This window comes from Procambarus clarkii, chromosome 22 (genome assembly GCF_040958095.1).
Source record: "Procambarus clarkii isolate CNS0578487 chromosome 22, FALCON_Pclarkii_2.0, whole genome shotgun sequence".
Taxonomy (NCBI): Eukaryota; Metazoa; Arthropoda; class Malacostraca; order Decapoda; family Cambaridae; genus Procambarus; species Procambarus clarkii.
In genome coordinates, this window is record NC_091171.1 from 10081470 (window position 1) to 10104089 (window position 22620).

The 22620-nt window shown below is 44.1% G+C and overlaps 1 protein-coding gene across 3 annotated transcripts in view; it reads left to right on the forward strand.

Moving 5' to 3' along the window:
- LOC123757348 (protein sprint) overlaps nt 1-22620 on the forward strand; it is a 363737-nt gene that overhangs the window by 337857 nt on the left and 3260 nt on the right. For 2 of the 3 annotated variants that reach the window (XM_069329426.1, XM_069329425.1), the window contains exons 8-11: nt 1349-1540; nt 11589-11720; nt 17658-17915; nt 18451-18643. In XM_069329426.1, coding sequence (XP_069185527.1) covers nt 1349-1540; nt 11589-11720; nt 17658-17915; nt 18451-18643 — 775 coding nt within the window. Of the gene's footprint in view, nt 1-1348; nt 1541-4936; nt 5051-11588; nt 11721-17657; nt 17916-18450; nt 18644-22620 lie in introns of those variants that run through there. The other variant, XR_011229385.1, reaches the window with a different exon arrangement.

Consider the following 22620-nt stretch of genomic DNA (forward strand, 5'->3'; position numbering starts at 1 on the left):
GGCCCACTAAGTGTTGATAAATGTTTTGTCTGGCCCGTAAAACAATTGCCATGGTGGCATGTGATCCACCCTGAGGTGTCAGTTGCCATGGTGGCATGTGATCCACCCTGAGGTGTCAGTTGCCATGGTGGCATGTGATCCACCCGTGAGGTGTCGGTTGCCATGGTGGCATGTGATCCACCCTGAGGTGTCAGTTGCCATGGTGGCATGTGATCCACCCTGAGGTGTCAGTTGCCATGGTGGCATGTGATCCACCCTGAGGTGTCAGTTGCCATGGTGGCATGTGATCCACCCTGAGGTGTCAGTTGCCATGATGATGTACATCAATGCAGGTGACATAAACATGTAACCATAATCATAAAATTTGTGCATTCTATTAAGATATATAAAGAAATATGACCAAGATGAACTATAATTTATTTCATATAAGTTTGTTAATTCAGATTTTGTAAATGGTCATAAGATTGGCATAAGTTCTCTAATAAAGAAAATATATTTAAAATGCTGTTTGCAGTTTTGTGTAACAGCCCACCAATTTTTGATAGTAGTAGTAGTCCAAGTGCGTTAGTATTAGCCAATAAAATAATCAATGTCCTTTGAATATAAGGCCAATATTGGATTTTACAAGTTAGTTGTGTGCCTGCACCTTCACTTTTATTTTCAAGACTGGTGAATACATCTTAAGGTATACATTTCATCCCTACAAGCTCACCAAAGGGTAATACTGCAGTGCAAATGCTATAAAATTAAGCCATCTAATACGAGAATAATTTAATATCTCTGCCTTTATTGTACAGCAAGGCAGATCTTGAAAATATTTCAGCTACTGCAAAAATTTAACTTCAACTCAACCACCTATTTATGATGTCTAATAAAGTGCCATATTGCAGTGCAATATAGACAACAAGGATATACCGAGACAAAAACAGTAATCACTTGTGTGGAAAATAGGGTAATGCTGAAATAGGCCAATGCTGAAATAGGCCTAATATTTTTATTTCTATTTTGATTTTGATTAGCAACAGTTGTTTTTAGTACAGTGGAACCTCGAGTGACGAGCATTTCGAGTAAATCGCTCGTCACTCGCAGAAAATTTGTCTCGATTGACAAGCTTTCGCTCGATTAACAAGCAAACCACATGGTGCTTCTTAGTGTTCCCGCTGGTTCTCGGACGCCTCTGACGACAGTGTTGTTGTTGCTTTGCAAGATGAGCGTTTCACATGACGAGCTCGGTGCCAGAACGGATTAAATTCGGTAATCAAGACACAACTATATGCATTTCTTTGGTTATGAATTAAATGTGGAATTATTTGTTATACTATGCTTATACTATTATCTTCTTTAACAGCTAAAGGCAACAGAGTTTCTTAATCTGGATGCCATCTTGGAAGATGTTCTGGTCCGGCTTGTGGTTCGCCCTCTGTGGAATCACATCAATAAGCTTTTTGTAGAAGCATACTCAGCCAGTGGCTCAATCCAGTTATTGGCAGCAAAAATGAAATACGCAAGAGCACAACCAAAGAACCGTCTTGGCATTAGGGTAAGTTACCTGAAAAAGAAATATGTGCTGAAAAAGAAATATTAGTTTTTAATACTGAATGGCTTGAATGTACTGTACTGTAATAACGTTGTTATTCATATTTTTAAGATTGTCTGGTTATGTGAATGATAATTCAGCTACAACCAGGTAATCGCATGTAATTTATCAGTCTTATCTGAATTTGTATATATAATTCATTGTTTATATAGTTTTATATAATAGTAGATGGGGTACCTGGCTGTGCCTGGGTCTCTCTCTATCCCAATCTTCCATCTCTCTCATCTGTCTTCCCTCTTCCCTACCTCTCTTCCCACAGTCCATCCTCCTGTTTAGGTAGTACTTATTGTAATGATAAGGCCCATCATACATATACAGTACTGACATACAAGACAATTAGAAAAGTAGAAATCGGTACTATTGAATTTGGACAAACTAGAAACGTTTTTGTATTGAAGTTGCAAAGAAAACTTAACCTAGCCTAACATTCCTAGGCTAGGTTCACGCTAAGGTTTAATTCACGCTGAGGCCTAATATTGTACATACCATATATGTGCTATACAGTACTATGCTTAGGAATATTAAAGTTTGACTTTTAAGTGCCACACAGTATAGTATAGTATAGTAGGCATCCATCAGTCTTAGGAGACTATGGAGTTGCTCTCTGGTGTCTGGTTTGCCACACAGTAGCATTTAGGTAATTACACACACACACACACACACACACACACACACACACACACACAAGGGGCCGGTGGCTGAGCAGACAGCACGCTTGACGCGGGATCCTGTGGTCCCGGGTTCGATTCCGGGCACCGGCGAGAAACCTGGGCAGAGTTTCTTTCATCCTGATGCTCCTGTTACCTAGCAGTAAATAGGTACCTGGGAGTTAGTCAGCTGTCACAGGCTGCTTCCTGGAGTGTGTGTGGTAACAGTTCATTGACAGTTGAGAGGAGGGCCGAAAGAGCAGAATTCAAACCCCGCAAGCACAACTAGTCACCAACTAGGTGAATACACACACACACACACACACACACACACACACACACACACACACACACACACACACACACACACACACACACTCACTCACTCACTCACTCACTCACACTCAATTATAGACCTGTATCATTGACAAGTGTAATAGTGAAAGTATTGGAAAAACTAATAAAAACTAAATGGGTAGAACACCTGGAGAGAAATGATATAATATCAGACAGACAGTATGGTTTTCGATCTGGAAGATCCTGTGTATCGAATTTACTCAGTTTCTATGATCAAGCCACAGAGATACTACAGGAAAGAGATGGTTGGGTTGACTGCATCTATCTGGACCTAAAAAAGGCTTTCGACAGAGTTCCACATAAGAGGTTGTTCTGGAAACTGGAAAATATTGGAGGGGTGACAGGTAAGCTTCTAAAATGGATGAAAAATTTTCTGACTGATAGAAAAATGAGGGCAGTAATCAGAGGCAATGTATCGGAATGGAGAAATGTCACAAGTGGAGTACCACAGGGTTCAGTTCTTGCACCAGTGATGTTTATTGTCTACATAAATGAGCTACCAGTTGGTATACAGAATTATATGAACATGTTTGCAGGTGATGCTAAGATAATAGGAAGGATAAGAAATTTAGATGATTGTCATGCCCTTCAAGAAGACCTGGACAAAATAAGTATATGGAGCACCACTTGGCAAATGGAATTTAATGTTAATAAATGTCATGTTATGGAATGTGGAATAGGAGAACATAGACCCCACACAACCTATATATTATGTGAGAAATCTTTAAAGAATTCTGATAAAGAAAGAGATCTAGGGGTGGTTCTAGATAGTGTGACGGTAACGCGTTGGTGTTCGGCTGTTTCAAAGCTAGGGGTATGGCCTCGTCACATATAGAAACAAAAAATAGAAAATCTGGAACTTCGTCTGTGGTAAGGTAATGGGAAGACACACAAAACACAAGTAAATTTAACAATGAGATTTTAATTACGTTAGAAAAGCAAAACATGAATAAAATGGACATAAAATTCGTATCATAAAATCAATCGATCAAAATAATAAGAATAATCAAATGACAAAATGAAAAGTTACGTTAAGACAAGTGAGTAATAACAAGTGAACAATATACAATCAGATAGGTGCAGGAATATTGGCTTTAAGCTGCCACCTCTCTTCGTACACGTAAGCCAGAGCTTAGTCTACCAACGAGACGTGTTAACTTGATGAAAGCACTGGATATTCTGAGGTCTGTAGGTCGTGTGGCCCCAGACATCAGGTAGTGTGGCGGGTGGAGGGCAGATGCAACTGGACACGCAGCCAATCAGCGATGAGCAGGCGACGGACAGGTAGTTGGGTGGTTCGAGTGGCGGAGGGGGGGAGCAGGTGTTCCTGGTGCTGCATACGTTTGCGCTCTGGCAAACCTTGTGTTGTAGTTGTTGGATATTTCTTCCATATTAGTTTTATAGGGATGTATAGCGACGAACTTTGGAGGGAAGAGCAGGCTCAATATCTTGAAGGAGATTATCGTCACAATAGAAAACTATCACCTGAGGACCACATAAAGAATATTGTGCAAGGATCCTATGCTATGCTTTCTAACTTCAGAATTACTTTTAAATACATGGATGGCGATATACTAAAGAAATTGTTCATGACTTTTGTTAGGCCAAAGCTAGAATATGCAGCTGTTGTGTAGTGCCCATATCTTAAGAAGCACATCAACAAACTGGAAAAGGTGCAAAGACATGCTACTAAGTGGCTCCCAGAACTGAAGGGCAAGAGCTACGAGGAGAGGTTAGAAGCATTAAATATGCCAAAACTAGAAGACAGAAGAAAAAGAGGTGATATGATCACTACGTACAAAATAGTAACAGGAATTGATAAAATCGACAGGGAAGACTTCCTGAGACCTGGCACTTCAAGAACAAGAGGTCATAGATTTAAACTAGCTAAACACAGATGCCGAAGAAATATAAGAAAATTCACCTTCGCAAATAGAGTGGTAGACGGTTGGAACAAGTTAAGTGAGAAGGTGGTGGAGGCCAAGACCGTCAGTAGTTTCAAAGCGTTATATGACAAAGAGTGCTGGGAAGACGGGACACCACGAGCGTAGCTCTCATCCTGTAACTACACTTAGGTAATTACACTTAGGTAATTACACACACACACACACACACACACACACACACACACACACACACACACACACATACATTTACATAATATGAGATCAAATTTACCCTTAATACACAAACACCAGCACTAATACCTATAAATTTGAGTAACACAATCCCAAGGAACCACAAAAATAGTGGAAAACTTGATAGAAGAATTTTTCAATGGTAAGGATCCAACCAAACCAATGCAGATGATAATGATAATTGGAGTGCTGTTCAGTTACAGAATCCAGAGACCAAAAACAGCCATCTAGGTGTGCACACACAAAAAATCTATCAGTAGCATGAGTCCACTCCACAAAAGTGCATACAAGAATATTCAGGAGAATGCGAGGTAGGCAGATTTATTGTACTCTGTTGACATGAAGGTGCTGACACTTAGTGGTTGTTAAGGGTAGTGGTGAGACAAGTAGCAGAGCACTCCTTAATACCCAGTACTGCTTGGAAGGAATTCGAGTGTAGATGAATTACCTTTCTTGATGTTATTCTGAGTTTGATTGAGAGTTTTGCCACATCTCTGTGATCCAATGTAAAATGTTCTGCCTTTCTTGACTGTGCATAGTCCTGCGTGTGGGAATAGCGTGATGATGATGCTGAGAATAGCGATACCACTAAGTGATACAGCTCAGAAACTTTTCATTCTCATTTATTTCATCACAATGTGCATAGGCAATCACAGTTGCCACCTTAACTATCTCAAACATAAATTTTATACACTACTACCTTGAATTGTAGTACAAGTTTTCTTTGCTTCATACCTCTTTGTTCATTAACCCTTTAACTGCGTTGCCTCCAAATGTGACACCCCCGCAGTGCGCAGGAAATAAATTCTCTGGAAAAAATTCTTTTTTCTTTTTAAAGTGTCAAAAACACTTCCCTCAGTATGGGTATGTAAAAAAAAAGTCGAAATTGTACTTACTTTGGCTGCTATGGGGTCCGGAAGTTGGGGCGTGACGTCATCATTCCCCGTGCGCCCGTGCCGTAAGCTCTCGGGGGCGGTGGGGCGCTCGGGGCGGGGCGCGCGAGTTGCAGCGAATATATTTTCGTTCATTTTTTGCGCACCTTTCCAAATACATTTTCATTGTTTTTATGTGCCAATCCAATGTATAATGAACACGTACACTATAATATCGTACACTATAATATCGCAGTACAACATCCGTACTGTCCGTAGACACTGTGTTACGTGCATGAAACTTGTGTACACATATGCAGCACATATTTACTATGTATCATGCTAATTTGTGTATATATACAATCTATTTACACACTATACACTGTCACACACTATATACATTCGCCATCAACACATTCAGAACACCGCGTAGCAGCTGCTTCGTATGGGCCAATAGCAGCTGCCCCGTATGGGCCAATAGCAGCTGCCCTGTATGGGCCAATAGCAGCTGCCCCATATGGGCCAATAGCAGCTGCCCCGTATGGGCCAATAGCAGCTGCCCCGTATGGGCCAATATGAGCTGCCCCGTATGGGCCAATAGCAGCTGCCCCGTATGGGCCAATATGAGCTGCCCCGTATGGGCCAATATGAGCTGCCTCGTATGGGCCAATAGCAGCATTTGGCCATGAACACATTCAGAACACCTCGAGTGAGAGCAACCACACCCAGCCTGTCTCCCTCACTCCAACATCTTACTCGCCAACATTGCTCCTCCCACCATATTGTTATAGTTCTTATTACACATGTTCTATATACCTATCTACATGTTTTATTTACCAGAACTATGCAAGTAAGCCGGTATTGTGTCCAAACAGTACAGTGGCCACCATACACTGCATGAAAAATCACACAGCAGACGACGCTACGATTACGTCACCTCCCTCACCAAAATAGCTCCTCTCAACATTCTCCTGTTGCTGTTCTTACACTATATGCACACACTATATATACCCATGTACATATGTGTTGCCCATAGCGAACCACTAAGCTAGTATGGTGAGCAAAACAAGAGTGGCAGCCACACACACAAAATGAGGCTACCTCAATTCTCGCCCTCCCTCCCTCACCAAAATTCCTCCTTCCACAATACTACGCACAACGCTAATTATAACCACATTCCTGCTATTATCACAATCCTGGTCACTAATTCCTGTAAATGAATAATTGACCACACGTTTATTTTGAAAAGGAACCTAAGAAATCATTTGAAGATTCCTAGATGAAAGAAATAATGCTGTGGTGCTGTGGCTAGCGCTGTGAACATCATGAACAGCATTGAATCACTGATATTTGAACATTGTACCCAGTCATTATCACACTCAGGCTCTAATATAACATTATCATAGCTAAATAATACAAGTTATATATATATTTTAACATTATTAGGCGATGCTGTGGTCACATGCTGAACAGCAGTGCTGTGCGCTCATGCTGCGAGCGCCAGCCTTGGTTGCTCACACACTACTGAGGCTCCCACACCCGGGAATGTGGACCACGATTTTTTTTAAAGATGGCGTCTGTTTACAAGAGCCCTGAGGAAGCTGATGTGAACCCCATGTAGCCGCGGGAGTTTTGAATGGAACGTGAAAAATACAAATACCCGGAGGCGCGTTGCACAAACCAGACATGAGCCTGCAGGCGCGTTGCGCAGTTTAAGGGTTAAGAGGCCTACTCTTCATTTTCTTACACTCCTAATTCTCATTTCCTTTATTCTTTGTCTCGCTTAAATCTATTATTTATTTATTTATTTTTATTTATTTATTTATGCATATACAAGAATGTACATAAGGAATGTGAGGATACAAATATGGTAATTACAGTCTTGTAAAGCCACTAGCACGCGCAGCGTTTCGGGCAGGTCCTTAACCCTTAACATGCTCGGGGTCTAATATCCTGCTATCCACACAGGCGCATGTCATTTTGAAAAAAAAAAAAAATTTTTTTTTTTGCTAATCTGTTAAGTTCTGTTCACTGATCACGGGAAAAATAAAAAAAAAATTCTATTGTACTTACTTTTGTTGCAATAGAGCCGAGAAGCTCGGTGATGACGTCACAATCTGCATGTTCGCTCATGCAGTACACGCCCGGGAGATGTTGCGCGCGGTCCTCAAACAGCCAGAGTTGCCACAAATATATTTTCGCGCTATTTATTTACAATGTCTAAGCGCATTTTATCTAATTTTTTTTCACTAATTGTGTTTCAAATACTGTTTGAACATATTTTGTATCAATAATTGTTGCATATTTGAGTATACACAGGCACACACAAATGTTTTCAATTACGGCAATATAATATGTCATTACAGTCTATTATATTGTATGTTCTGCTTATATTTGTATATATTTACACACACGCACACGCTATCTGCTTATATGTTTACATATTTACACACTCGCACACGCTATACACACTTTGAAGCACACTTAGAAGATTTCTAGACTGTGGTAGTCATTGAAGCAGTCGACAGCACATAATGGGATACCACACGTTTCACACCATGTTTGCACAAGCTTCCGTTTCTTGCCTCTACGTGTCGTTGTTTTACACACCAAGCAATCACGTTGGGCTATTGCACGCTTCACACCAGGTGGCAAATACTTAAGTTTGTGTGCTAGGAAGCCTTCAGTGTGAGCGAGGCGTGGAGTACCAGCATGCTGCAACAGTGGGTTTATGATGGGCCGCTGAATACCTGGGACATCTTTTGCAAACTTTCCTAATAACTGTATTGCAGCATCAAATACAAAGTCACGGAAAGTGGGCTTACGTCCAGTTCTCACAAGGTACATGTTGAAACAGTTCAGCATGCTCATGTCCACAAGATGGAAGAACACTTTTTTCGTCCACCTACATGTCTTCCGCACACACTCTGCAGTGCCAATCATCATGTCTGATTTATCAATCAACCGCATGTTGATATTATAGTCTAAAACACAGTCTGGCTTATATAGTGGTGCGTTTGTTTTATGGCTCACTTTCCCACTGTTCACCATTGTTCCATCATGAATTGTTGTCAACAAGTTCACCTCTCTTTTGTCTTTCCACCGAACTGACAGAATGTTATCACTTTTCCTTCTCTGACACTCACCAACTGCAATGTCGTTGTCAAACACAGGCATTTCCCTTCGTTGTGGCTTTACTGTACCAACCAATCCGGTTCTATTTTCTAGCAAGAACCGAGCTAGCAAGGGACTTGTATAGTAATTATCTGTGTATAAAATGTGTCCCTTGTTCATCCACGGAGCCATGATGGTCTTCACTACACTCCCCGAGAATCCATGTTCGTCGTTACCGGGAATGTCTACATCACTAGCCGAGTACAGAATCATGTGTAACACGTATCCTGTCTCACAATCACAAAGAACAAAAAATTTCAGGCCAAATCGGTTTCGTTTTGAGGGAATGTACTGTTTGAATGGAACACGTCCCTTGAAAAGTATGAGAGATTCATCAACCACCAGCTTCTGTGCTGGTACGTAAAAATCTCTGAATTTTCCAATAACATCGTTCATGTAGTGCCTCACTCGCCACAGTCTATCATCAGGTGTTCGGTCCTGAACACTTCCAAAATGTAGACACCTGAGGAGTATCTGAAACCTGTCTCGTGACATATATTTCCCGAATAAAGGTGTTGGTATTGTCTTGTCCTTGCTCCAATAGTCATTTATTGCATGTTTGTGACAGTGCTTCATCAACAAACAGAGTGCCAAAAACACATACATTTCCGCCACTGTGGTATTTTTCCAACGCTGCAGTCGTGAAAATTCTGTGATTTCCCTCTCAATCAGGTAAGCAGCATGCAGGTTCGTTTGGTGTACAATGTATTCCATGAGTGGTTCATCATAGAATGCTGTAAAATATTCCATCTCAGCCATGTCCTCACCTTGATTAGGGAAAAGGTTTGTAATCCCTACATCTTTATCGTCAAAGTGAGGAATATTAGGAATAAAATCGTCACCATCACTCCACTCAAGTACACCAGGCGTCCTGCGAGATGCAGAGGAAAGACGGCGAGGAAGCGATGCATACCGGCGACCAGGAGCTGAATACCATCTGCGAGAAGCACGGCGGCTACGTGCACGTGAGGTGGGTGCACGTGAGGTGGGTGCACGTGAGGTGGGTGCACGTGAGGTGGGTGCACGTGAGGTGGGTGCACGTGAACACGAGGGTCTTGGTCCCTCATGTGGTGCCATGCGGTGGCGCTTGGCCGGGCGAGATGCTGCTGACGCGACAATTTCTCGCCCAGTTACACCACTGGTACCAGCCACAGGCTCAATAAAATTTTGATCTGAGTCACTAAACCCAGAAAAGGAGTCACCTCCCTCTGACTCGTCACCCTCAAACAGAAAATATCCACAGGAACTGTGAGGTCGTGGTAGAATTGGGGTAGAAACTGGGCGAGGAGGCATCGGTGAGCGTATAGGCCTCGCCATGGCATGGCGGTCATTCTCACTTTCACTGCTGCTGCTACTATCACCCGACAACTGTGTATAATCCTCATCGTTGTCTGAATTGTCAAACACACTTTCTTCACCTTCAGAGAATAATTCGTGGGCTATTTGCTCTGGGGTGAGGGACTGAGTGGTGCGTGCCCGTGAGGCGTTTGACCGTGCGCTCGCCATGGTGACTCTCGCTAAACTGAGGCCTCCCATGCCATCGAATCGTGAGCTGGATTTTTTTTCAAAATGGCCGCTGTTTACTAGAGCCCCTGGGCAGCGTATGGGACCCCCAGCTACACCGCGGGCCATTCAAATCGTGCGCGGTACCCATACACTTCATATGAAGTGAAGCGCAGTTGACTGGTAAAACGATTTACACTTCATATGAAGTGATGCGCACTTTAAGGGTTAATCTAAGAAAATTTTAAGGAGGTAAATACTTGCAAAATTATAGACAAAAAATGATAACAGATTACATGAAATGAAAAAAAAAGATGAGAGAAAATTGTAGGTACAGTATATTAAAGCACATAGGTAGCTAAGATTGATTGCAATGACAGCTTGAATGGTAGTTGACAAAAAAATTGGTAGGCATAATACAGCAGAAACAATATAAGATTGGTTGCAATGACAGCTTTAATGGTAGTTGACAAAAGTTGGTAGTCACAATACAGCATATGGCTAGCACATAAAAGAAGACAGCAATGAACACAATGATAAGGTTGTTTGAAATTACATAAAAATTAGGAGATTGGGTAACACTAGGTACAGAGCAAATTTAAAGCTCAGTGTAGGAAACTAAGAAGATGAAGTTAGGTACTTTTTGGTTTTGCTTTTAAATAAGGCAAAAGTTTTACAGTTTTTCAATTCACTAGGGAGTGAGTTCCATAAACTAGGTCCCTTAATTTGCATAGAGTGTTTACACAGATTAAGTTTGACCCTGGGGATATCAAAGAGATATTTATTTCTGGTGTGGTGATAATGGGTCCTATTACATCTGTCCAGGGAGAGTTTCAGAGCATGGTTTGCATTTAAGAACAGGGTTTTGTAAATGTAGTTGACACAAGAGAATGTGTGGAGGGAGTTAATATTTAGCAAGTTTAGGGATTTAAACAAGGGAGCTGAGTGTTGTCTGAAAGCTGAGTTAGTTATCATTCTGATAGCAGATTTTTGCTGTGTGATGATGGGCTTAAGGTGGTTTGCAGTGGTAGACCCCCATGCTAAAACCCCCATGGTTATTAAACTAACCTTCTATATAAACATCACCACTTCCGGTTTCTTTAATCATAAACTTACGTCTTGCAGCCATACATAATCTGCGTTTGGTTTCAGAGTCCTAGGAAGAAATTTTCAGATGGAGCCAAGTCCATATTCCCCAACTCCTATAATGCAGGGTATGTCAGGCTCATTGCACTACATAGTGGTTGATAGTTAATGATAATTGGTAAAAACTCTTACATTTCTTTTCTTTTCTTTTCAGTCCGAGTTGTCACCACCAAGTGGACAGTCTCTTGAAGCTATCCGCAGTCTGTTAACACGTATGCAGAAGTTGTTCGCTCCAAGAGAAAAACTAGAACTCCTATTGGATACCATCTCGCACATATATAGAGCTGTACGTGTTGCATTTAATTTAATTTTTTGAACACTGTAATACTATATAAGATATATAATATTAATTTATCAGAGATACAGTATTTTATACACATGTAAACTGCACAAATTGTGTATGTAATTCCTTGTAGGACAGAGTAGGGATTGGTTTGGAAGATTTTTGGGAAAATATTTGTTTAAAACTAGATATTGCATGCAGATTCATTTGAATATAGCATAGTACAGTATAGCTATATAATTTGGTTTTGAAAAGTCCTCACAATAAAGTGCAGAGGTAGAAAATGTTAAGTTACTTTCTGTAAATTGTCCAAATCCTCACCACAGGGAGGATTTGTTCAATGTGATTATCTCCCATGTAATTTACCTGTCACATCAGAGAAAAGAGACTATGTACACCAACATTTTACATGACTGAAATATTATTTAAGTCTAAATAAGGCTAAACAAAAAATGTACAGTATTAACAAAAGACACATTAAATAAAAAATACATCTATTCTTTGAGAAGTATTACATGCATTTCTGTGGAGAGAGCCCCTCTGGCTCCCTGGAGTTATCAGGCTAGTATGCGTCATATTAGTCTGGGGCATCAGTCAATTGCAGTTCAGCTTAGCAGGGACCAAGAGCCAGAACCTGGCCCCCTCAGAGAGGCAAAGGGAGCAATGGCCAATGGAAACCCCCTTATATTTGGGGGCATTCCATGTCTGCCATCGACTGGGGTTAGGACCCAGATAGGTAGGCATAACAAAACAGACTCCACATGGTAAGAAAAATGCAACCGAAGACCGGACAGTGGCGGAATTTTCCTTATTTAAAGAAACAAGAAAACGTCACACTCCGCCGTCACGCCACTTGTCCGCGCAGCCCTTCCCTCCCAGGGAGGGGGAGGGGGAGGGCCCCCGGACACCCCGCGCTGGCTACTCAACTCCAATTCGTTGACTGATGTGGTCCAGGGCGGACGTTGACGCTGGCCTTAGATTCTGGGCAGTTGTGTACCTTAGTGGTGCGCACCTGGTTTGTGTGTGGCACAGTGGCCAGGTGAAATTTAAGAGTACCGGAGTTGCATGTACTTAGGGTTTTCTTCCCTAGGTGCCCTGCAAGTACTACCCTTGGGTTCTAGGATGCTCTTCCATAGAACTTTCAGGAACCACTTCTGTGGGGGTCTTTGCTGCTTGGTGATTACCCTGCCCTTGGCCAACCAGGGTTTTTGTAGCCTTTGTTTGGCCTTGGGTAGAAAGTGGTATCATTTACTGGTAGGTAGTGCAAGGTACTGCACATCTTGCATGCCTATATGGTGGCTGGTTTCTGTTCCTTCTGGGGACGTTGACCTTTTGCGGAGTTTTTATTTTATTTTTTGCCTTGCCTGGAGGGGGAAGGGGGTCTGCCTGGTTTAGCTATTGGTCCACTTCTGTTGTTTTGGTGGCTCTAAGGAAAGGACCCCAAGATTGTACACATTGCTGGGGTTCAGCTTTAGCAGTTTTTCTTGTTAGTTTGGGCCTAGCCAATTTTGCAGTACCTTCCTTGGGCTTCCCACCTTGGGCTTCCCATAGCAGTCAGCCAGCAGCCCCTGGAAATCCCCATTGGGGCTCATTAGAGTGATGGATGGATTTTCAGAGTTCCACCTCGCCTCGTGCAAGTTGGAATATTGGTGTGTGCCCTTGTCTCAGGGTGACAGTCACCATTTCTATGGGGAGCCCCTACGGCTCCCCGGAGTTTACTGGGCTGAAATATATGTATTAGACTGTGGCATCAGTCGATGGAGTTCTTGCCTACCGGGAACCACAACCCAGAACCTGGTCCCCTCAGAGAGGCACAAGGAGCAATGGCATATGGAAACCCCCATGTGTTTGGAAGCTTTCCATGTCTGCTATCGACCGGGGTTTGGCACCCAGGAAGTAGGCATAACAAAACAAACCCCACATGGTAAAAATTGCTACCTAAAACTGAACAGGGAATTAGAACTCCCAAACTAAAACATGCAAATGTCACTAACGCCATTGCGCCGATCGTCGTCGTCCCCCCCTCCATGTGAGAAGGGAAGGGATTGCCCCGGACCTCCATACACTGGCCGCCCCAGCTATCAGTTCAGAGGCTGAGCATCAAAAAACACAAACGTTTCATTTTGTTGACGACTCAGTTTAAGCCTCGTGCCAGCCGTTACTGCACTCTAGTTCCACAGCTAATGTGGACGGTGGCTTCACTGATGGTGTCCCACCTGCGAGCTTCATCTCCGTGACAGTATGAAGTTTCCTGGTGTTCTTTCCATCATTTTCTTTCTCTTCCTAGGTTGTCGTCTATTTTGGATAGGGTTGTCTTGTCCTTTCTCTCTTAATTGCCTTTTTCAGGACCATCATTTAATGCCTAATACTGTCGCCCCATATCGTGCGGCGCTGGCGGAGCCCTCTAGCTTGCGTTTAGGGTGGATGTCACTTCTTCTCCATTTCGTAATCATTCTCATGCTTTGTTTCACCTCTGGCCTGCTCCGCCTGAGCTGTCCTGATCCTTGAACAGGGTGCTATCCTCGATTCGTGGTGGCCCCTTCGGTTCAAGATTGTATTTCCAAGGCTCTTTCTGTTGGCATTGGCTTCTGGGGGTCGGGTTGGGGAGCTTCATCCTCTTCTCCGGTGCAGAGATTTCTACTCTTTCAATCCTGGTAGTTTGTTCGGTTGCAGCCTTCCCCTTCTTTTCTGGTGAAGAACACGACAGCTGCTTTCCAGAGGGATCCTTGGGTCATTGATGCTTAGTTGGTCAGGCCTGGGGTGCATCATGTGTTGTGTCCAGTTGTGGCTCTTCACCGTACCTGCGCACCTTGGCTTCTGTGGCCAGGGATGGTCTTTGGGTTGATCCAGTTTCCCTCGTTCCCTGTTCCAGGGCTCAGGTTTCCCAGGTCGTCCTGGGAACAGAAAGAATATAGAGCACCCGGGCCAACGACCAGGATGGCACCGGAAGCGCATGAGCAGGCCGGAGGTGAAACACAGGAGACAGCTAGCAGAAGTGAGCAGATAGAACAGTAACACCGAGTGCAAGCTGGAGCGGCCCCGCCAGCGCCGCCTGATGCGAGGCGACAGTATGCAGCACTAGACAATGGTCCTGGAACAACCCCGAAGGGAAGGACAAGACAACCGAAGACACCAGCAGTCTCCGTGGCGTAGTGGTAAGACACTCGCCTGGCGTTCCGCGAGGGCTTTGTCCTAGGTTTGTATCCTGGCTGGGGAAGATTTACGGGGCGCAAATCCTTAGCTGTAGCCTCTGTTTAACCCAACGGTAAAATGGTTACTTGGTTGTAAAAATGATTCTTCGCGGAGGTCGTATTCCAGGGAACAAAGGATTAAGGACTTGCCTGAAACGCTACCCGTACTAGTGGCTTTACAAGAATGTAACAACTCCTGTATATATAAAGAAAAAAAACTATGAGAGACTGAAGTATACCTACACCATGATAGGAAAACTGGAAGGACCTCCAGGAACGACTTACTGCCACATTAATTTACTTACTGCCACAGAGAGTACAATGAGTACAATGAGAGACGAAGCACGGAGGTGGGAGACCAACAACGAAGCCACCAGTGCCCACACAAGGGACGAGAAACTCAGACAAAACCCTAGATGCGAATCGGGGTGGGGGGGGGGAGAATGATCCAGTTGAGTATCTGGCTGGACCGACCCGCAAAAAGAGGCGGAGCCGTGAGAAGTCATACGGACACCAAGCAAAGCAGCGCCCCAACCAAGGCTTGCCAAAAGAGCCGAACCGGCAGATTCTGCAAACAGCAAGGCCAAAATGGCTGTGAAAACTGAAGAGCCAGGGCCCAGGCAGAGGCCCATGAGGAGAACGAGCACCACGAGCTGAATCTCGAGAAGCGAAGCGAAAAACAGCGACCCTGCAACCCGCAGGAGCAGCGCAACCAGCCCCAGCAGGGAAAAACGACGCACGCGTCTCCTAGTAATATATGAGGAGAACTACACAGGATACTTACTGCACTAAAACAAAAACGTATGTTCTAGAAAAGGAACACAAAGAAAAGGCCGAAGCCAGGACCGTAACCTAGCTTCTCCTGCCCCAACGAAAAAGGAACCGTAGGGGCAGGAGTGGTTGATCGGAAATTTACATCCACCTGCAGACATAGCAACACAAAAGCAGGCAGTGACACAAGATGATGATGAAAGAACCCAGTCCCAGTCCAATATCAGGGAACAGAACATGTACATAGTCCAACCTAGCACGGACAGCAGTACAGCCAATAAGCACAAGCAAGATACACAACAATGTGTAGTTAAGAGGAAAAGACCCTAAAGATGGTCCAAGCACAGGTAGCTAAGAACAAGAGAGTACAATGAAAATTAAGAACGAAGAAGGCCCAGGAGCAATTGGTAATCCAATGTACAGGATTAACCACATATACAGAGAGACTCCAATGTATATAAGGGTGCAGCCAGGCACTGAACGAAAGGCAATGAAAGAATGTCCAGAGAACATTGACTGAGTCAGGGAATGAGTGTGCAGATAGCATGGACTGAGGCAATGAATGAGTGTCCATATCGAGAAGAGATTAAGGCACCGAAATTCGGGGGCTGTTCCCCACAGGGAAACGAACAAGATAAATGGATATAGTAAGATCACATGAAGACGCATGCAAGATGGCCAAGCAACACACACTACAACAATACCCAACACTCATCCAAAAATCGAGAACCCATGCCTGGCTGACAGTGTTGCCAGACTGTATAATCTCACCTGTAGAGCATAGACACAACCGTGTTACGACACAGCTGAGCCGTGGAATATTCCGGGAGCATCACTAATGGAGTATGCCCAGAGGAGCGAGCACAGGAAGAGAAAAGGAGGTGGAGTGTCAAGGTGGAGGCGGAGCCACTCCAAGCCACCCCACACCCATAAGCAGAGAAAAGAACTAGGTGATTTCCCCATACATAAAACCCAGAACACCCCCAGTATCTAGGGGGCTAGGACTGGAGACAGAAGACGAGTGAGAACAAATGTATAACCCGCGATATAGGATGCAGAACACAACACATGTGTACCCTGCTCATAAACAAAACGAACACCCTCGGCCCAGGTGCCTGAGGTCTGAACTGCACCACCCCTCTTATGGGGAGGGTGCCAACAAGGAGTATTGAACGAGTATTAGTAATGTCAAGACAGTACGGAGAGACGATGTGATTACAGAACAATGATAAATAGAATCGAAAGAAGTAGTACGGAAGAGGACCGACGAGTCCGAGAAAGGACTGGAGGGACTGCCACTGTCTGCCCAACCCACGCCCCAGAGAGGGGGGGGTGGGTTGGGCAGACGGTGGCGCAACGTGATGACATGCTTGTTTGCTAATTTTCGTTTTGGGAGTTCTGTCCACTCGTTTGGCTTTCAGTAGCAATAGTTTCACCAGAATAGGGGTTTGTTTTAGGACACATACCTTTCTGGGTGTCAGACCCGGTCGATGGGTGACAGAATGTTCCCAACCACATGGGGGTTTCTATAGGCCATTACTCCTCACGCCTCTCTGAGGGGGGCCAGGTTCTGGCTCGGGGTCCCTGGTAGGCAAGAACTCCATGCACATTGATGCCAGAAAGTTATACATATCCATTTAACCCTGGATACCTCTGGTGATCTGGGGAGCCAATGGGGTCCACCCCCCCCCCCCAGAAAATATAATATGTTGTCAAAATATTGTGCAGTTAGCCTTACTGTAAAACTATGATGGAATCTCAAGACAAACAAACACTTTATTCATGAGAACCCCTCTGAACTCATTCTTTTCATAAGAACCACTGCCTCAACCCATTTTATCCGAAACCAATTTCTTAACCATCCACTGTATCACCACCCTTCCTTACAGCTAGAGTGGTTATTTCATTTGCAAGCTGTTATATTTCACGTGCACCCAAATGGTTCATGAGGTCAATGGCTACGATTTCTTTATTTCAGATGTATGAGAATGGCGACACTTCTGGCTCTGGGGATGCAGACGACCTTGTTCCAATGATTATGTGGGTATTGAGTCAGTCAGGCATGGTGTCTGCAGAGGTGGAAGCAGACTACATGTGGGGTCTGCTGCTTCCCAGTGCCTCCTCAGGTGAAGCATCATACTACCTTGAAGCTTTTCATTCTGCTATTCATGCACTCAAGAATCTCTCACCTTCACCTGAGTCTTCACCAGGAAATAGTCTTGATTCTGTTAGACAGGTAATTTATAATGTGCCTAGTAAAAGTAAAATAATCATGAATATTGAATATACTTCACAATTTTTTTTCTTATTATTAGTTTTCAGAATGTATGGTACTGTATTTTAATGTAAATTTGATCATAAATTTTATTATTATTTTGTTCTTACTACCTACCTTTTGTTGATTCTGGGAATCAATGTCCTCATGATCAATTGGTCTCTGACCAATTGATCGGGTATCCTTTGAGCATCCATCTAATTGCAAGTAGGTAGCAACAGTAAATATGTAAAAGGGTTGGAGGAGCCAGCAACCCTTACTTTCCACCTGGTGTTTGCCTACATTAGATCAGTCATAAAATGTGCCGCTGAACCAACATTTGGTAAAACACAAGAAGAAAATTTAGACTAGTAACTAGTAAAATTTAGAAAATGTAGACTGGTAACATATAAGAAAAGATAAGCTATGAGAACAGGTTAAGATAACAATTAATGACATTTAATTGCATGTGGCAACACGTCTGGTAATAATTCAAAATTTTTTTGCTAATTCACAGGATATGTCTATGGTATCTGACCAGGGCATCATGAAGATAGTTATACCAGATGAGAAGAATGGCAGCATAGTTACTCGTACATTACCTATTCGGCCTGCTACTACTACACGGGAAATATGCAAGATGATGGCACATAAAATGCGAGTCACAAACCCGCAAGACTATGGACTGTATAAACTTGTTGATGGTCTTGGTAAGTCTATGGTCACTAAAATTTGTATTATATATCTTGCATGCAGTCCTATAACTAGCACAAAATTTAATTATTTCATAAATTTTTTTTGCAAAGATAAATCACCTGATGGTAGAGTTATTAATCATTCGTTGATTAGAAGTACCGTATTTATATTTTCATTTGTGTTTGTGTTAATCCCCTTCTATGAGGCTTGAGATGTTTGAGCACTTTCTAGTGTGTGGTTTAGTCAACATATTTCAGCCACGGTATTATGACTTCTCTGCATAGGTTACATATACCGTACTGTACTGTACAGTGGAACCTCAGGTAACGAACATCCCTCTTTATGAATTTTTTGGGTTATGAGCCCAATTTCTTCATAAAATTTGAATCAGGTTATGAGCTTTGCCTCGCATAACGAGTTTCTTGATACAGAGGACCACTTGCTTTGCAAACCCCTCAGGGATGAGGTCCATCGGTTACTGTGTTAGTTCATAAACGAGAAATGTAGGAACAAAAATAAACGAGAAATACAGTTAAAAAAATAAACGAGAAGTGTAGGAAAAATAATTGACAGGTTCATAACATAAATGTGACAGTAATTTGTTAGTACTCACCAATAATAGAAGTCCTGATCCACTTGTTATGTTGATGATCATTGTTGACGGAGCATAGTTGTTTACATGGAATAAGTGGTGGTTGATGTTGTGATAGTGTTGGGTTGACTGAAGTAGAGATTAATGGTGATAAGGTAACCTCAGATATTGACACATTTGGGTTAACATGTGATGAGTGGGGTGCAGGTGGGGCAATGCAAGCTTTCTTGGAAGCCTCCCTCCCACCCTCACTGCTGCTCTCCCTCCCACCCTCACTGCTGCTCTCCCTCCCACCCTCACTGCTGCTCTCCCTCCCACCTTCACTGCTGCTCTGCTGCCCACACTCGCTGCTGCTCTCCCTCCCACCCTCACTGCTGCTCTCCCTCCCACCCTCACTGCTGCTCTCCCTCCCACCCTCACTGCTGCTCTCCCTCCCACCCTCACTGCTGCTCTCCCTCCCACCCTCACTGCTGCTCTCCCTCCCACCCTCACTGCTGCTCTCCCTCCCACCCTCACTGCTGCTCTCCCTCCCACCCTCACTGCTGCTCTCCCTCCCGCCCTCACTGCTGCTCTCCCTCCCGCCCTCACTGCTGCTCTCCCTCCCGCCCTCACTGCTGCTCTCCCTCCCGCCCTCACTGCTGCTCTCCCTCCCGCCCTCACTGCTGCTCTCCCTCCCACCCTCACTGCTGCTCTTCTTTGTCACCTCACGCTTTTGTTTGTACCTCTCCCACACTGCATTATTAACACTCTCCACTTTTGCTTTACTTACTACCTTTCTATTTTGTATTGTCTTATCGCTTTCACTTCTAAAGAAATAGTAAAAAAATGAGGTTTAGCCTTAAGAAGATAACAAACGGTACTTTGGCTAATGCCATATTCAGCGCACACGACATTTCTCGGAACTCCGCTCTCCACCTTCTTAATTATTTTAACTTTCTTCCCAAATGTCATCACTGACCTCTTTCTTTTACGTATCCCGCTTGTTGAGCTTTCACTGACAATGCATGCATTTGGAGCTGACATGGTGCACAGATGTTCCTAGATTGTGCAAATATATCCAACAAAAGTCACAGAATGAGCACTCCAGTCTCATGACAAATCAATACAATGGGAGCAATGGGTCGTGAATCTGTGACATCCCAGGGTAGAAGGCACTAGAATGGTGCCCGACATGGTCAGTGGGCAAACTAGGCTATCTCCCACCCACCACCCTGCACCGGTGCGAGGCCTGGCGGACATATTCCTCGCTTTCCGAACTTAGTTCGGGAAGCGTGAAACCCAACCCCGATCGTGAAACTGGAACTTTCGAATAACTTAAGTTCGCAAATAGTGTGGCTGTCTGTACACGTATGGGTCGACTGAGCACGTGGTTCCTGGTGGCATGGGGCAACCACGCTTCAGTTTACCAATGTTTCCTGCGTAGTGAGGATCACACTTGAATTCTTTGTAAAGAATTTCATTGTTTTCAGGTTTTTTGGTTAAGTAATTACATATTATATACCATGCCATGAGTCCCAAGAAAGTCAGTGGTAAGATTCAACCTAAGAAAATAGTTGTGATAGGAAGTATAAATAGTATATATAATAGATAGAAAATAGTATAGGAAGAACTGCAAAGTTTTGTTGAAAAACTTAACCTGGTAAAGCTGTATCCATTGCCACTGCATTGACCATTTTAATGACAATGAGATGTCTTGCCTGGTTGTCCTGGTGGACAATCTGTCTCGGTTCATTCCCCTGTCCACAGAATGGACAGTTGACGCCGACTCGTTCAGTTGGCTCTGCCGGACGTTCGGGCCCCCGAAGGTGGACCTCTTCGCATCGGCGTGGTTGAGGCGTCTCCCATATATTGTAGTGCCCTTGCCCGACTGTGAGGCCATCGGGGTCGATGCCTTGAGGCAGGATAGGTCGAGGTAGGGTTACCTGAACTTCTTTTCCCAGGTTTCGCTGTTGCTCCTGGCTTGCTTGGAGACGTACTGAGGAAGAATAGTCCTGTTGGCCCTTGGTGGCTGGCCCAGCCTTGGTTTCAGGCGCTGCTTGCTCAGTGATCGAACCTGGGAGGTCTTCCCACAGCTCCACAGCTGTGGGAAGCAGATCGGGCCAGTCCATTACATAGCTGGTTCAATCTTCTCCTCCAGCCTTCACATCTGGTCTTTCTGACTCGAGTATCACCACTTGTATGGTGAGCAGGTGGCTTCGTTGATGGTGTCCCACCTGCGTGCTTTGTCTCGGCAGCAGTATGAAGTTTCCTGGCGGTCCTTTTGTTATTTCTTGTCTTCATAGGTATTCTTCTGCTTCGGATCGGGTTGTCTTGTCCTTCCTTTCTTGGTTCTTTCAGGACCATCATTGTATGCAGAATACTGATGCTTCGTACCATGTGGTGCTCGCGGCACCGCGTCGGCTTGCATTAATGGTGGATGTTACTTCTGCTTCGTTCTGCAGGCTGTCTCATGCGTTGTTTCACCTCTGGCTTGCTCATGCACCGCCTTAGCCATTTTGGTCATAGGACTGGGAGCTCTTCTTTCCGTCTTTTCCACGGTTTGTTGTGTCCCCTTCGGGTCTCCTCCAGTGCAGAGCTTTCTGCTCTTTTGGTCCTGATGGTAGGTTCGTTAGTTTGCACTAGTTATCTTTTTTTCTGGTGAAGAATGAGTGCTGCTGCTTTTCAGAGGAGTCCTTAGGTTGTTGATGCTTGGTTGGTTCAGTCGTTGGTGCATCATGTGTTATGTCCGGTTGTGGCTCTTCACTGTTACCTGTGCGCCATGGCCTCGGTGGCCGGGGACGTGCCTTGGGTTGACCTAGTTTCCCCTCTTCCCTGTTCCAGATGTAGCGAGTAAACTTATACTCGCTCCATTATCTCATCATCTTAATGGCATAACTAATTAGCACTAACTACACAAGTTATAATCCTATCCTTATTTACAGGTAACGTTTTTTTTCCACCCTCCTATCTTCTTTTGAGGTGTAGTCACCGTATGTAAGCAAGCGATTTGAGAATAGCAAACAATACAATTTCCAGTCAAGAATGTAGCACTCGGCGCAGGCAGCTCTAATCGTCTCCAAGACGCTACAGCTTCGACACAGAACAGACAGCAGACTAGGACCACATTGAGCTACAACGCTCTCCCACATAAGAGCTCCGCGACTTCGGCCACACTCAAAACTCTGCTCTGCTTCAAGCTCCGTCTCAACGTGTACGACACTGCTGTATCCGGGACTACTAAATATGTGTATCTAATCTACCCAACAATGTAACATAAACGTACATTACACAGAGTTAGGGTCTCCCAGGTCGTCCGCAGGGGTTGGCTGCCGTCTTTGGTTAATGTCTTGAGCTGATATTCGGGCATGGGGTTTTTGGAGGTCGAACAGGGTCCTCCGCTTGCTACCTAGTCAATGTCCC